The 15,253-nt window shown below is 37.1% G+C and overlaps 3 protein-coding genes and 1 long non-coding RNA gene across 5 annotated transcripts; 2 read left to right on the forward strand and 2 right to left on the reverse strand.

The window, feature by feature from the left end:
- The first annotated feature begins 832 nt into the window (after window positions 1-832).
- Window positions 833-4,630, forward strand: si:dkey-160o24.3 (N-acetyllactosaminide beta-1,3-N-acetylglucosaminyltransferase 2). Its single transcript, XM_027135892.2, has 2 exons — window positions 833-1,093; window positions 2,181-4,630. Exon 2 carries the CDS (start codon window positions 2,184-2,186, stop codon window positions 3,522-3,524), a length of 1,341 nt encoding a protein of 446 aa, XP_026991693.2. The 5' UTR covers window positions 833-1,093; window positions 2,181-2,183; the 3' UTR covers window positions 3,525-4,630.
- On the reverse strand, window positions 4,260-7,376 carry eif1ad (eukaryotic translation initiation factor 1A domain containing). The gene is made up of 5 exons (XM_027135894.2): window positions 7,221-7,376; window positions 6,104-6,218; window positions 5,077-5,185; window positions 4,891-4,999; window positions 4,260-4,769 (listed from the first exon to the last, which is right to left on the reverse strand). The coding sequence occupies exons 2-5, from the start codon at window positions 6,188-6,190 to the stop codon at window positions 4,523-4,525; spliced, it is 552 nt and encodes a 183-aa protein (XP_026991695.1). The 5' UTR covers window positions 6,191-6,218; window positions 7,221-7,376; the 3' UTR covers window positions 4,260-4,522.
- A 709-nt stretch (window positions 7,377-8,085) lies between these two features.
- LOC125139271 lies at window positions 8,086-10,183 on the forward strand. The gene is made up of 2 exons (XR_007138355.1): window positions 8,086-8,328; window positions 8,945-10,183. It is a non-coding gene; the product is annotated as an uncharacterized LOC125139271 (long non-coding RNA).
- A 210-nt stretch (window positions 10,184-10,393) lies between these two features.
- On the reverse strand, window positions 10,394-13,006 carry LOC113635718 (probable RNA-binding protein EIF1AD). 2 transcript variants are annotated; one of them, XM_047802621.1, is made up of 6 exons: window positions 12,852-12,990; window positions 11,627-11,739; window positions 11,288-11,402; window positions 10,952-11,060; window positions 10,766-10,874; window positions 10,394-10,646 (listed from the first exon to the last, which is right to left on the reverse strand). In XM_047802621.1, exons 3-6 carry the CDS (start codon window positions 11,372-11,374, stop codon window positions 10,430-10,432), a joined length of 522 nt encoding a protein of 173 aa, XP_047658577.1. In that variant the 5' UTR covers window positions 11,375-11,402; window positions 11,627-11,739; window positions 12,852-12,990; the 3' UTR covers window positions 10,394-10,429. The 2 variants fall into 2 exon arrangements, with proteins under 2 accessions (XP_047658577.1, XP_026991117.2); XM_027135316.2 differs by lacking the exon at window positions 11,627-11,739 and having other exon boundaries at window positions 12,852-13,006.
- Window positions 13,007-15,253: the final 2,247 nt, after the last annotated feature.

Consider the following 15,253-nt stretch of genomic DNA (forward strand, 5'->3'; position numbering starts at 1 on the left):
ATATATATATATATATATATATATATATATATATATACACGTATATATGTATATATATATATATATATATATATATATATATATATATATATATATATATACATACATACATACATACATATGTGTGTGTGTGTGTGTGTGTGTGTGTGTGTGTGTGTGTGTGTGTGTGTGTATTATACGCACACACACACACACACACACACACACACACACACACACACACACACACACACACACACACACACACACATATATATAATATATATAAATTCGTTACAAAAATAAAGATACATGTGAGGAGAAAAAAAACCTTGCTTTTCTTTATTCTGCTTCTTTCCTTTGGATGTCGCCACAGCGTCATATCAGTGCTATTAGACTTTGGAAGACGTTCGATTTGGCAACAGTCTCATTCCTGACGTGCCATAAATTACATTGTTCCTTAGATGTCAACATGTGTAGTCTCATTGATCATCAGTACCGTAGGTGTAAACTTATTTTAAACGAGGGCACTGGGTTTTTTTCTTCTTCTTCTTCTTCTTCTTCTTCTTCTGAAATGAGAGCAGCATCTAAGAACAATATATGAACCCAATCATAGACCAGTTCATGATAGAACATCATAGATACATGATAATCATCTGGATTTGACCAAACGTTGCTGAAGTTACTCAAACCATGTGTAGTCACTGCAAAGTGATATACAGGAGCAAACTCTTATCTTTAGCCTGGATGTTTAATTATTCGATGTAGCTAGACCAAAAACACCCCGCCACGCGTGACTCACTTAACATGTTTGGTTGCTTAATAGCTCTTTCGTGCTTTTCCGGTTTAGTGATGAGGATTTTCGGCCACGCGCTTTTCTCAAGCAGTCAGGGATGTATGCGCACGCGCTCCGAAGAACGCTAGTTGATTGTATTGTATAAGGCGCGTGTACAATTCGCGCTGTTATTAACTTGTTTTCAGTATTTTGTTACTTTTCTCCTCTTCGAAACAGAGTTAACCTTGTAACCTTAACGGTAAGGAATTTAAAAGTTTGGACGGCAGGAGTTTGACGAAACGACATCGGTTTGTTTGTGCTGAGGCAGATTAAAGCCCGGTATGTATCTGTTTATTTACTACTGGTCAGTGTTTAGACACTGTGATGTTCTCAGACATTTTGGAGACCAGGTGTTTAACTTTAATAAAATAAACACCACTTTTAGGCTGATAAAATCATACAGTCCTTGAGTTACATTTGACACTTTCTACAAACCAAACATCTGGTTCATTTTCTAGTTATAGTGCTAATTGTTTTGTGTTATTGAGGTTTTTAAACCTAAAACCTAAACAGTATAAATAAATCGATATCAGTCAAAAATATAATATTATAACTGTAGCAACTCAATAACAAACACACACACACACACACACACACACACACCCCTACACCCCTGTACACCTGCTAAGTGATGCAATGGTCTAATTATGAGTCAGTAAAATAAGGATTGTGTTGATACAAAACTAGAGCTTCAGGCAATGTTATATTCAAACATCAGAATTCAAAAAATAACTTTTTCTGATATGCTGATCATCTGTGACTTCCATTTATTAGAGACTGAAAGATTACATAGAAAGATAAGGGGAAAAACACACCCAGAGGTTCTGAGGTCCTAAACGCCTTGTTGATGGGAGTGAACGTAACAGTAACTACTATTATCAGTGTTTAGAATCACGTTGAGCCAGAAAATACAACAGACCTTGAGGTAGATGGGCTACAACAGCAGAAAACTGCAATCAAATTCACAGAGGTCGCTTGTATTTCCACTTGTTTATCAGTAAGAAAATAAAAAAGAATCACAAAGTCCCTGACTATAAATCTCAGATCCCTGGGGTTCCCCAGTCCTCTTTTTAAGAAAGTGTAAAGCTAGTAATATTGAAGGATGTGTTATCTCTTTAAGATGTAACAGGTATGCTAAATCTATTTTCTGACCTTTAAATTGCCAATAAGTATATCTAACTATGTTTAAACCAGTGATTGTGATTAGTCCAATCAAAAACACATAACTGGTGTCACTGTGGTAGGGGCTAGGAATAGCTGAAACTGTGAAGAATCTGGGTTCCTTGGGGATTGGTTTGGGAATAAATGGAAATGAACCCTTACATTAAAAAGCTTGTAATTACTCACTTCTTTCATGTTGCTCAAGGTAATGGCCACTTGTTGGTGGAGATATCGGTGCCGGATCGTTCTCTGCATATGTACACCATGTATACTACTTGGATGCCTTTTTGTCTACATAATATTGGCTTTAAGTTTAGCCATGGCTCACACCTACCCATCTGATGTGCAAATGACAATCGATCATCTGCCAGACGGACACTTTATAGCCAAGGGGACCACTAATAACAACACACTGGCCGCCTACCCAGCTCAGCCGTTTTGGAAACTAGATCTGAACAAAGCAGCATTTTGGAACCTGATCCAACATGTAATGGACCGTGAGCATAACCCCATCCTTCAAGGCTCAAGAAATATCTCTGGTAGAAACATTACACAATTGAACCAAAATGGATGTTTTCCAAACTATGGGGGGATATGGAAAATGGCAGATTATTTCACTCTACCACATCAAATGCAAAGGTTTATCATTTCCATGCACTGTAGAGACTACCAACTGCTCATCGACCAGCCAGCAGTGTGTGCCAAAACAGAAAAGCCTCCAATGTTGCTGCTGGCTATTAAGTCTCAGGTGCCTAACTTTAAGAACCGCCAAGCCATCAGGATGTCTTGGGGGTATTCAGGTCTGGTGAGGGGGCTGGTGGGGAAAGGAGGAATAGTGCGTAGAGTTTTTCTTTTGGGCAAGCTTGATGAAGAAAATAAAGAAGGTATTAAAAAGGAGAGTGCAATGTATAATGACATTTTAATGTGGGACTTCATGGACACCTTCTTCAACCTAACATTGAAGGACATACTGTTCTGGAAGTGGTTCTCCGAGCGCTGCCAAAATGCCCGCTTTGTCTTTAAGGGTGATGATGACGTCTTTCTGAGGACACCTGCTGTCCTGGACTACTTGTGGGACCAGGAAAAACTTCACTTAAAAAAACATGGACGCACCAAAAAAATGGATGATTTTCTTGTTGGGGACATTATCACCTCTGCAGTACCTCTGCGCTTGGCAACTAATAAATATTTCATCCCTGAAAGTTTCTATAAAGGCTTGTACCCGACTTATCCAGGTGGAGGAGGAGTAATCTACTCTGGTGCTCTGGTTCCCAGACTTCTCCACATGTCCAGGAGAGTTCATCTCTTCCCTATTGATGATGTTTACATGGGAATGTGCCTTCAAAGGCTGGGAGTCAGCCCCATCAACCATCCAGCATTCCTCACGTTTGATTTTAATGCTGAAGAAGCGAAAGCCCCCTGTGCCCATCACACTATCCTGTTGGTCCACAAACGCAGTCCCATACAAATGTTAAGATTATGGACAGAGATCATAATACCAAGCACTAAATGTAAAACTGCAACCCTTAGAACAAGAGAGAAAGAATAAGACATACTTTTTATTGAACCTGATAAACGAAACCAGGAGTAACCTGACCTCTTTGGGAAGCAAAAACATTTGGGTTTGACAGGTTTTGAGAGATAACCTGTCTCCCTTGACTACTTATATTTGCTGTGGAACAGACTGCAAACACAACTCAGTGCCAGAACTAACTATTACTGATTCTGTATTATGAAGCTGAATTCCAAGAAGTGCGAACCTTAAAATAACTATGTAAACACAGTTGTCATTTACACTCAAATATTTGAAGTATTCACCAAGTAGAATGATAACTTTTGTCCACCAAAGACACACCTCTCTCTCTCTCTCATATATATATATATATATATATGAGAAAGAGACTAATGAGTGTGTGCAAACAAAGAGAAATGATATGGTTTTAAAATGATAATTGGCACCTTATTTGCCTATATGTTTATAAATACCACCATTTGACTGAATGCATTCTTTGAATACTTCGGAGGGGGGGTTAGAAGGAAAAAGCTTATTCAAACAGAACACAGAGTTCTAAAATACAAAAAGAGTTCTAATAAAATAATACCCAACGTCCCAATGCATTTATAAAAATGTATGACTTTAAATTGAGTAAATGATTTTTATAGCAATTGATTAAAAAATAAATAAATGTGATTATTATTTAACTCTTATGGATTAACTCTTGATTTCAAAAGCAGGACATTTTCCCTTAACAAATGCTTGCAGCAAATATACATCAGATTCTAGTCTAATACAAAATAAGAAATGTTTATTGCCATATGTACACAAATAATACAAAATGTCAACACACCAGATCTTCTTGAAACATGTAATCGTATATACATAGAGACGAGGTCTTTACCCACTTTAAAAATTAAATCAACTGATGATCTTGCACTGACAATTGTTTTTTAATCTGCTCCAAATTCTTTTGTTTAACATTCATGGTTCGTTTGTAGAGTCTAATGATTATATGACTATTCAAAGAAGGATTAGATGTAGAGAATTGACTAAAAGTTCTCTTCTCCTTCATCTTTGTCCTCTTTTTCATCATCGTCATCTTCATCTGAGTCTTCATCACTCTCACTGTACTGCACAGTGGCTCGGTTTGTGTTAACGAAAAGGTCCAGTTCATTGTCAGAATCGCTGTTGTTACAGTCATTTTCTTCCTCATCTTGCTCTTTGGATTTAGTCTCGTCTTTCTGTGCTTCTTCCTGCAGCTGCCCTCTTTCTCCTCCAGCCTCAAATCCTTTAGGCCTGTATGAAAATTTCCTAGTCAGTAGATGCTAAAACCTCATATTATATATATATAAATAAAAATTACACTCGCCAATACGATACATGTCAATAAATGTGAGAAATGTTTTAATTTTCTCACCAAATGCCAAGTTTCCTCAAATAGTGTATATGGTCCGTGTATAGAATGAAGTTGATCTCTCCTTTCACCTTGTCACCTTCTTCTATAGGATCTACAATCACAAAATCACCTGCCAAAAATAACAGTGGTTAAATAAACACTGTAAATATTCCAAAGAAACCATTATATAGCCAGTTTTAAGCAAACCTCTTTTGATCCAGATGTTCTTGCGGAACTTTGTGGGCATGCTGAGCAGAAAACTCTCACCATTCTCCGTCACAGCCTTGTGGAGGTTATTGCCATCGGTTCCTGAAATCTGGAAGATACAGAAGCATTCAATAGTTCAGGATAGCCCACAGCTTTATAGCACTCCTGATATCATGTGCCATAAAAGATTTATATCTAACTTGAGTGCTGTGTATACTGCAGGTTACTTGTGCTGCATGGCATGTCTCTTAATTTTGAGATTGTTTTATAGTCATTGCACTGGCAATAATATTTCATGCAATTGTTACAAACAAAAAAACAAGCATGTAAGCAAAGTGAGGATGAGGTAGTGCAAAACAGATAGCACAGTACTGATGTCTGTAATATTGCGGTTACATAATGTGCATACAGTAGGAGGATGGAATAGTGCATAACAAATACAAAGCAAATAAATAACAAAGTGAAAGTGACTAGGGTATCTGGTTACTGGAGTCATATTTCAATGGTATTGCTGTGGTTAGGGGGGTGGGAGATTGCATGAAATACAATTCTTTCTCTGACTAAGAAGCTAATCCACAAGCTGTCTCTTTGTGCAGATGAGGATAGACCTGTGGCATTTTCCCCAATAACAGTGGGGTTAACAAGCAATGTTTTAGGTGAGAGAACACTAATGATACTGAGAAATTATATAAAGCAGTGGCTGGTTCAGGAGTTTCACTCTAATGATACGTTGGGCTCTTGGCTACCTGTTGTAGTTCTCTTTGGTCAGCATCAGTGTAGCTATACAGTATATGATAGTTCACAGTTAGAAATAGTAAGATTTCTCTTTTCAGCTCCCTTGTTGAACTCCTGTTACAGAATCACAGAAATTTAAATTTGGCCACTTTCTCCATCTCTGTGTTGTTTATATAAAGGGGAAGATGTTTTCTGTCCTTCAGGTTTAAATGTTCTAATTTTTTCATATTTTGAGAAACAGAACCAAATAAACTTACAATAAGTAAAATACTGTAAGTGAAACCAAACTCACCTTCATAATCTGTTGTTTCTCATTAGGAGTGATGTAGTTGCCTAGAACTTCCTTGACAACATGCTTGCGCTTGGTTGCCTTGGACATTGTTGCTGATTTCTATAATCTTCCTTATCTGTAATAAAAGATTGGATTTAGATCAATCTAGTATCCTCTAGCAAATTTAATGTGTGGAGAATAAACACATAATTCTTTATCTATTCATCTTTAAACATTGTTCATCAAGGATTTTTTATTGATTTGTTATCTTCTGAAAACTCATTTGTCCGAACTAATGTCTCTAGTCCTGTAGCTAGTCTCTGGTCTGACACCTTCAGCTAAATAATTAAACCTAAATTTCTTAAGAAACCACTGATAAAGATCACGTTTTTGGAAAAAAATGAATGAATTAAAAAATAAAAGATTAATCCAATTTTTACAGGTTTTCTGTTCGTTCTGGTGAAATACTTTACTAAGCCTGCATGACTGTGATCCTCCAAATGATGACCACTGGACTAGATAATGATAAACACAAACTGTGCTTAGAAAATGTGTCTAGTGTCAATGTTTACACATACACTGTGGAATAATAAGAAAATGGGAAAACAGGACAGATTATTGTACACAACAGTAATTAGTTGTTCAAACATTGGGTTGCTGATCAGCAGGTCATGAGATCAAACCCCAAGTTACCTTTTGTAGCCCACAACCCTCAACTGTTCAGCTAAGGTGTGGATAAAACCATCTCCTAAAATGAGCTGAATGTATTCATTGTTTAAATACACCAGTAATGTTACTGGGGCTGATACAGTTCTTCCACCGCTGTACTGAGGATGTACATTCATCAGATAGCGTGTCAGAAATTGTAAGAAACTGTAAATGTCAGTAATTTTACCTTTATATAGAAACTGTATTTCTAACTTAATATAATCACTGAACCTTTATAAAGTAGTTTTACTTAATATAAAATGTCATGCGACGGTTATAACATCCCTGCAGTACAAAATGCTGAGTAACTGAGTTAACTAGATAGCTTAGCCTAGCTGTTCTGTTAGCCGGCTTGCTACTCGACTAAAATGACCTTAATTTTACAAACTCATTAACATGGTAAAAGTCGCGATTTGTAAACGATACATACCTATAAAATCTTCAAAAAAATCCAAAATTAATCCAGTTGTTGCTGTTTGGTACATCGAAATAAAGTCCCACACGCTGCAAAACTGCTTAACGCCTCAAGGATCAAGCGGAACTCACTTCTTGTTGCTTCCGTTTCTAAAACGTGCGTCATTGTGGGTAATGTAGTAACAGCGCCATACGCTAACTGAACACACAGACGACAACAACATTCATTCATTCATTCATTTTCTACCGCTTTCTAACTTCTCTCAGGCGTCATCGGGCATCAAGGCACGATACACCCTGGACGGAGTACAACAACAACATACAAATGAAAATAAGATGAGAATCAAAAAAACAATAATAAAAAAAAAGTAATGTAAATGTATAAAGACATAAAATAAAAATTTGAAAAATAAATAAATTGTTTGTAAAGTTGTGCTACAGATGATAGATTGGAATAGAAGGAGATGCAGGGATGTAATACACTGTTGGAAATTTTAACAGTACAATCATGTTATGCTTAAAAGCAGTAAAAAAAATTACTTAGGTGAAATGACAAACAAAATAAAACGCAATTTATTGTATTCATTGTATTTATTTATTATAATACCGTATTTATTGTGTAAGGAAATAAAACAGTACTTAACAGTATTTGTGGAGCAGAAAACTGCAGTGATCGCATGTGGATTCGCATCTTTCTTTCCACTGTGAGTTAAAAGGTGAGCACCCTTTTGCTTTTACAACAAAGTTGTTTTGTGAATACTGAAACTGTGGCTGTTTTTATACTCTCATTTAAGTGATAAACGAACGGGCCACATGCGACATGGTGAGGATCGTCCAACATGATATGAATTCCTTTTCGAAGGTAATTCTTTATACAAAATTGCATTTAAATGATACAGGGTGCTGAAATGACCTGTAGCTTGCTTGCAAATGTTAGCTTGCTAGCTTTTCATTAATTCCAGAACCTGCTGTTAACGTCAGACAAAACAATTTCAGTACCGTTGTGCTTGTCAGTTTTGCTAAGCTTTTTCTGATTTGTACATGTCTCTACCCTGAGTAGTATTTTTGAAAACTGCAGCAAACACACATGGATTTTCGTCTGTCTTCCCACTGCGGGTTAATAGGTGAGCAGCAACTTTTTGCTTTGTCGTCAGCATACACAAAATTCATTATATTGCAGTTAAAACAAAGTCGTATCATGGATACTAAAACTGTGACTATGTTTTACACTCTCTTAAAACATGCCAACTGGGACATTGTGATGTAGACTTTTTTGTCTGACTCAGATATTCTCAATAACAAGATGCATTTCATCCAACATGAGATACTAAACCTCTATAACTATTTGTGCTTGGAGACAGAATCATGAGAGAATATTGAAAATATCTTCATTTGTGTTCTGAAATTGAATGAAAGTCTTACAGGTTTGGGTGAGGTGAGGGTGATGCCTTAAAAAATACTAAGGAAAAAATGGCATTGTTAAATAACTTGGGTTGGGTTGGTCCCTATTAAAATTGGGACCAACAGTTCCATAATTCACATTATATACACATGTTGACTAATTTTTCTGTCCAAACCAGTCCTTGATCAACATTTAAATGCTTTTGTTATGTTAGAAGAACAGGGCTCTGTGAATGGTTTAAATGATGTCTGTTTCCTTTGCAATCATTTGCAATCTGGCTATAGAAAATGTATAAATTATGTGGCTGCTGAAATGTTTTTTTCTTCTAAATGTTTTAGGTGAAAACCCAGGAAGCTGCATGCACTGATGGATGGTCAGTCTTGAATCTTATCGAGTACATTTTTTCCCTACACAAACTCTAAATTTTCTTTTTAATTTTCATTAAAAATATTGATGTGATCATTAATAATAATGTGCATATTTCATTAAAAAAATTATGTCTTGTGTTTATTATAAAATATTGTGAACATTTCACTAAAAAGTCAACCTCGTTTATTATAAGAGAATTGGTTCAATTATGCATTATTTGAATCTGAACAGCAGTGAGGTGACATTTTGTCAGGGGGGACAAACAGTGACCACATTAAGAGGTAGGCCTAAGCATTACTAATTGAAACATTTCTTTCATGGCCTAATGGTTAGAGAGTCTGACTCGTAACCCGAAGGTTGTGGGTTAGAGTCTCGGGTCAGCCACGATTGAAGTGCCCTTGAGCAAGGCACCGAACCCCCTAACAGCGCCGCAGCATAAATGGCTGCCCACTGCTCCGGGTGTCTGTTCACGGTGTGTGTGTTCACTGCTGTGTGTGTGCACTTTGGATGTGTTAAATGCAGAGAACAAATTCTGAGTATGGGTCACCGCACTTAGCTGTATGTCACTTCACATTTTTTTTTTCTTATTATGTATTAAACTAGCTCTATTCAGATGCACGCTTAGTGTTCACTCTGTGGAGTTGAATCAAGTGTTTTAAAATAAAGGTATCCAATTATGTGATGTGTTTTGCTGTGAAAGTAGGAACGATAGTCTGATCTTGAGCTGGTATCAACCAACATTGCTCACATATGTGCCATAGCTAGAATGGACATTTGATCGCTAACATCATCAGCCAAAAGTGTGTTCCAGAAGTTGTGCATGTGGTTATATTTTTAAGAGAATTTATATGCTCATGTATTCACTTCGAATTGTAAAATGGGTTAGATTTTTGAAACCTTTAACCCTTTCATGTAATATATGCAATGTTTCCTTCATACTCGACATGAGGTGGTTGAATTGTGACACATCTATAGTTACCAAGTTTTGGTAAAAATGCACTACACTGACTGACTAATTGTTCTACAGCTTAGTCCAGAGTGTGACTAATCCCACAAAAAAGATTGACATGGATAAATTCAAGAAGTGTTTTACTGTAGTACTGAAGTGTAAAAGTGCTATACATTTTATATACATATATTGTTTTACAAATGGTGTTTGCAATTTTGTTATCAGTGGAACATGGAATAAAAGCATGTTTAACAACAAATATGCATTATGTATTTATTTCAATATACATTATTTTTCTATTTTATAATTGTCATTTACATTGTAAATTGAGGTTGATTCGCTTAAACCAAAAAAGCAAATTCCACTATTAATATTACATTCATCCTGTGTCAGGCTAAATCTTTTTTTTTTCAATGATTTATTCAAGTAAATTCTGCAAAAAAAATCAAGTCTTAAAAACAACACAAAATCAAAAGGTTTAGAAGAATATATTTTTAAAAAATGATTAATCTTTATCATCGTCATCTTTATCTGAGTCTTCATCACTTTCACTGTACCACACAGTGGCTCGGTTTGTGTTAACAAAAAGGTCCAGTTCATTGTCAGATTCACTGTTGTCACAGTCATTCTCTTCCTCATCTTGCTCTTTGGTTTTACACTCATCTTTCTGTGCTTCTTCCTGCAGCTGCCCTCCTACTCCTCCTGCCTCAAATTCTTTAGGCCTGTATGAAAATTTCCTAGTCAGTAGATTGCTAAAACCTCTTACTGTATATATATATATAATTACACTTGCCAATAAGATATATGTCAATAAATGTGAGAAATGTTTTTGTTTTCTCACCAGATGCCAAGTTTCCTCAAATAGTGTATATGGTCCGTGTACAGAATGAAGCTAATCTCTCCTTTCACCTTGTCACCTTCTTCAATAGGATCAACAATCACAAAATCACCTGCCAAAAATAACAGTAGTTGAATAAACACTGTATATATTCCAAAGAAACCATTATATGGCCAGTTTTAAGCAAACCTCTTTTGATCCAGAAGATCTTGCGGAACTTTTTGGGCATGCTGAGCAGAAAACTCTCACCACTTTCTGTCACAGCCTTGTGGAGGTTATTGCCATTGGTTCCCGAAATCTGGAAGATACAGAAGCATTCACTAGTTTATGATAGCCCACAGCTTTCTAGCACTCCTGATATCATGTGCTATTCTGCATTTGCTTGCGTACTGGACCAGATGGTTAGATTTATATCTTGTTGTTATGACATGATGAGGATGAGGTAGTGTAAAACAGATAACACTGTACTGATGTCTGTGGCTGTGGTTAAGGAGGAGGTTTAAATAGAAGTAAAACAAAACTCACCTTCATAATCTGCTGTTTCTCATTAGGTGTGATGTAGTTCTCTAGAAATTTCCTGACAACATGCTTGCGTATGGTTGCCTTGTGCATAGTTGCTGATGTTTGGAATCTTCCTTATCTGTAATAAAAGTATGGATTTAGATCAGTGGTTCTTAACCTTGTTGGAGGTACAGAACCCCACCAGTTTCATATGCGCATTCACCGAACCCTTCTTAATTGGAAAAATAAAATATTATACATGTGAATCAATATTGTACATATTCGTCCGACCACTTTCTTTTTTTGCTCGACATAGTTAGTATGAAGGAATTAAAATATTAAGAAAGAAATCACACGACGTACCATCACGACAGTCACAAGTCGACTACTGGGCGCACCAAATTTCCTGCAGCACAGATAGGCCAAGTGATGTTGCGTGATCACTTGCAGCCAATGATGGCCAAGGGGGGCGTGACCTAACGGATCATATGAGTGTGTCTTATCCTCTGCCGAACCCCTAAGACTGACTCACCGAACACCTGGGGTTCGATCGAACCCAGGTTAAGAACAACTGATTTAGATGAATATCTAGTATCCTCTAGCAAATATATAAACCAAACTGAATAAACCAGCACCAACAATGCCCCTTATGCACAGTTTCAGTGGTATACAACCGTGTGTTATGAATTTGATGTGTGCAGAATAAACGCATAATTCTTTATCTATTCATCTTTAAACACTGTTCATCATGGATTTTTATTGTCCATTCCCTATTCACACCATAGAGCGTGAATACAAAGAAAAATCTCTTCTGAAAACTCATTTGTCCGAACTAATGTCTCTAGTCCTGTAGCTAGTCTCTGGTCTGACACCTTCAGCTAAATAATTAAACCTAAATTCATTAAGAAACCACCGAAAAAGATAATGTTTTTGGGAAAAATGAATGAATTACACAAAATAATAGATTAATCCAATTTTTACAGGTTTTCTGTTCGTTCTGGTGAAATACTTTACTAAGCCTGCATGACTGTGATCCTCCAAATGATGACCACTGGACTAGATAATGATAAACACAAACTGTGCTTAGAAAATGTGTCTAGTGTCAATGTTTACACATACACTGTGGAATAATAAGAAAAATGGGAAAACAGGACAGATTATTGTACACAGCAGCAATTCAGTTGGTAAGACATTGGGATGCTCAACAGCAGGTCATGAGATCAAACCCCAAGTTACCTTTTGTAGCCCACAACCCTACAATACAGTTCTTCCACCGCTGTACTGAGGATGTTAATTTAGCGTGTCAGAAATTGTGAGAAACTGTAAATGTCAGTAATTTTACCTTTATATAAAAACTGTAATTATAACTTAATATAATCACTGTACCTTTATAAAGTAGTTTTACTTAATATAAAATGTCATGCGAAGGTTATAACATCCCTGCAGTACAAAATGCAGAGTAACTGAGTTAACTAGATAGCTTAGCCTAGCTGTTCTGTTAGCCGGCTTGCTACTACTCGACTAAAATGACCTTAATTTTACAAACTCAGTAACATCGTAAAAGTCGCGATTTTTAAACGATACATACCTGGAAAATATTCATAAAAATCCAAAATTAATCCAGTTGATGCTGTTTGGTACATCGAAATAAAGTCCCACACGCTGCAAAACTGCTGATCAGTGATAAATTCCCGATGCCTCTAATTTCTAATTCTAATGCGCGCGTCACTGCGAGTCATGCAGAAATATAAACAATAACAAGGTGCAGTGACGTCACAGACACTACAACACACAGACAATACAAAAATTAGATGGGAATAAAGATAAATAAGTAAAAAATACACATATGTCAATACAAATAGGCAAAGAAATTAAAGAAATAAATACATTGTATAAATAATATAAGATTATTATTGTGTAATTGGTTGAACATTTAACTGTTCATGAGGTAGATTGTCGGGCGGAAGAAACTGTTAACTGTTCTTGGACATGGTTGTGTTGGTCTTTGGGGCTCTGGAGCGCTGGCCAGATGGTAATAGTTCAAAAAGCAGATGACTTGAATTTGAGGGATCCAGAGTGATTTTCTGAGCCCTTTTCCTCACTCTGGATAGGTGGGCAGGGGAACACCGATAATCCTTTCAGGAGTCCAAACCATTCTCTGTAATCCTCTGATGTCTGATTTTGTGGCTGAGCCAAACCAGATAGTTATTGATGTGCACAGAACAGACTTGATGACGGCTACATTTCAGCAGCTCCTGTGGCAGGAAACTTCCTCAACTGGCTAAGGATATGCACCCTTTGTTTGGCCATTTTTACAGTGGTGTTGCTGTGAGTGCCCCAGCTGTTTGACATGACATGAATTTCCCAAGTCTCACTATCTGCTGCTTATCTATCAGAAAGCTGGTGATCCACTGACAGATAGAGCTAGGAACAGATAGCTGAGTTAGTTTGGTCTGGAGGAGTGTTGGAATGATGGTGTTAAAGGCTGAACTGAAGTATACAAAATGGGATGCTCAGAAAAACCCTAATTTATCCTTTACTTCATCATCCACAGACCTGTTTGCTTGATAAGCAAACTGCAAGTGAAACCAGAACTAGTTTTTTGAACGAGTTCATGATGACAGACATCAGTACCACTGGTCTATAGTTGTTAAGTCCTGTTATCTTGGGTTTCTCTGGGACAGGGATGATGGTTGAGTGTTTGAAGCAGACAGTGATTTCCCACAGCTCCAGTGATCTGTTGAGGATCTGTGTGAAGATGGGATCCAGCTGGTCAGCATGGGTTTTCAGTCAGACTATTGCCACACCGTCTGGGCTTTCTTTTGTTCTTTCAGAAGACCTGGCACACATCATCTTCACTGATCTGGAGAGGGGACGAGGGGGAGAGGGGGGTTATTGGAGGTGGTAAAGGTTGTGTAAAGAAATGGTCAGAACGGGTGTTGGGGATTTTGATTCTACAATAAAACTCAATCAGGTCTTCAGCAAGTTGTTAATTCACCACAGTGCTGGGGGATGCTGTCTTGTAGTTGCTGATGGCTTTCAGACCATTCCAGACTGAAGCTGAGTGAACTGATCTTGAACTTTTTAGCGTAGCTCTTCTTAGCTGCTATAATCTCGTTATTCATAGTGTTCCTGGCCTGATTGCACAAGATCCTGTCTCAATTTTTGTAGGCATCCTCTTTAACCAACCTCTTTGGCCTGACGAAGGTGTCTGAGTTTTTCTGTAAACCAAGGCGTGTGGTGTAACAATGGTCCAGTATATTACTGTCTCTGGTGGGGCATGTAACGTGCTGCCTGTATTTTGGCAGTCCACTGGAAAGATTTGCTTTGTTAAATCCCCAAGAATTATTATAACACAGTCTGTTCTGTCCCTGTAATCTGATCAGCGATTTTTTGTAAAGACAGTCTCACGTGAGCTTGCTCTCAAGAATGAACAAGTGAAACTCTAGCTTGCAGTTAATAAAAATTGCTTCTAGATCTGGACAGCACATCTTCTTTAACACTATTATATCTGTACACCACCTTTCACTGATGTAGAAGCATGTCCCGCCACCTTGAGATTTCCCTGTTGATTCTGCGTCAGGGTTCCGTGAATCACAGAGCACCAGAGTGTGAAAAATCCGTTTTGTTGGGTAGAATCCATTTATTATTGATTAATTAATTACTTCATTCATTCATTCAGTACCCACACACTTATTCATATCAAGCATAAGTCCAAATTAGACATATGTAGGTGAAGAAGAGTTTGGAGACTATCTCTACTAAGTTTGTTGAATGGATAAGTATGGACATGAATAAGAGTCTTAGTGATATGCACAGTAATGTTTTTGAGTGCAGCAGCAGTTCTTAAGCACAAACTACAGTGTCCAGGTGAGATTATCCACTTAAGCAAGGATGTGTTGGAATAATCTGTTAAACTGCAATTCTTTAGGTACATGTGGAAACAGATCAGATGTGAGAAAGGAGATGTGTGATTCTAAGGTAAATGCA

This window comes from Tachysurus fulvidraco, chromosome 17, assembly GCF_022655615.1.
Source record: "Tachysurus fulvidraco isolate hzauxx_2018 chromosome 17, HZAU_PFXX_2.0, whole genome shotgun sequence".
Lineage (NCBI taxonomy): Eukaryota > Metazoa > Chordata > Actinopteri > Siluriformes > Bagridae > Tachysurus > Tachysurus fulvidraco.

Excerpts from the sequence above, each read along its gene's own strand:
- si:dkey-160o24.3 (XM_027135892.2), top strand. The coding sequence starts at position 2,184 with ATGGCCACTTGTTGGTGGAGATATCGGTGCCGGATCGTTCTCTGCATA.
- eif1ad (XM_027135894.2), bottom strand. The coding sequence starts at position 6,190 with ATGTCCAAGGCAACCAAGCGCAAGCATGTTGTCAAGGAAGTTCTAGGC. Across the intron at positions 5,186-6,103 it reads AGAAACAACAGATTATGAAG|ATTTCAGGAACCGATGGCAA; the intron begins GTGAGTTTGGTT and ends TGTATCTTCCAG. Across the intron at positions 5,000-5,076 it reads GAACATCTGGATCAAAAGAG|GTGATTTTGTGATTGTAGAT; the intron begins GTTTGCTTAAAA and ends TATTTTTGGCAG.
- LOC113635718 (XM_027135316.2), bottom strand. The coding sequence starts at position 11,374 with ATGCACAAGGCAACCATACGCAAGCATGTTGTCAGGAAATTTCTAGAG. Across the intron at positions 11,061-11,287 it reads AGAAACAGCAGATTATGAAG|ATTTCGGGAACCAATGGCAA; the intron begins GTGAGTTTTGTT and ends TGTATCTTCCAG. Across the intron at positions 10,875-10,951 it reads GATCTTCTGGATCAAAAGAG|GTGATTTTGTGATTGTTGAT; the intron begins GTTTGCTTAAAA and ends TATTTTTGGCAG.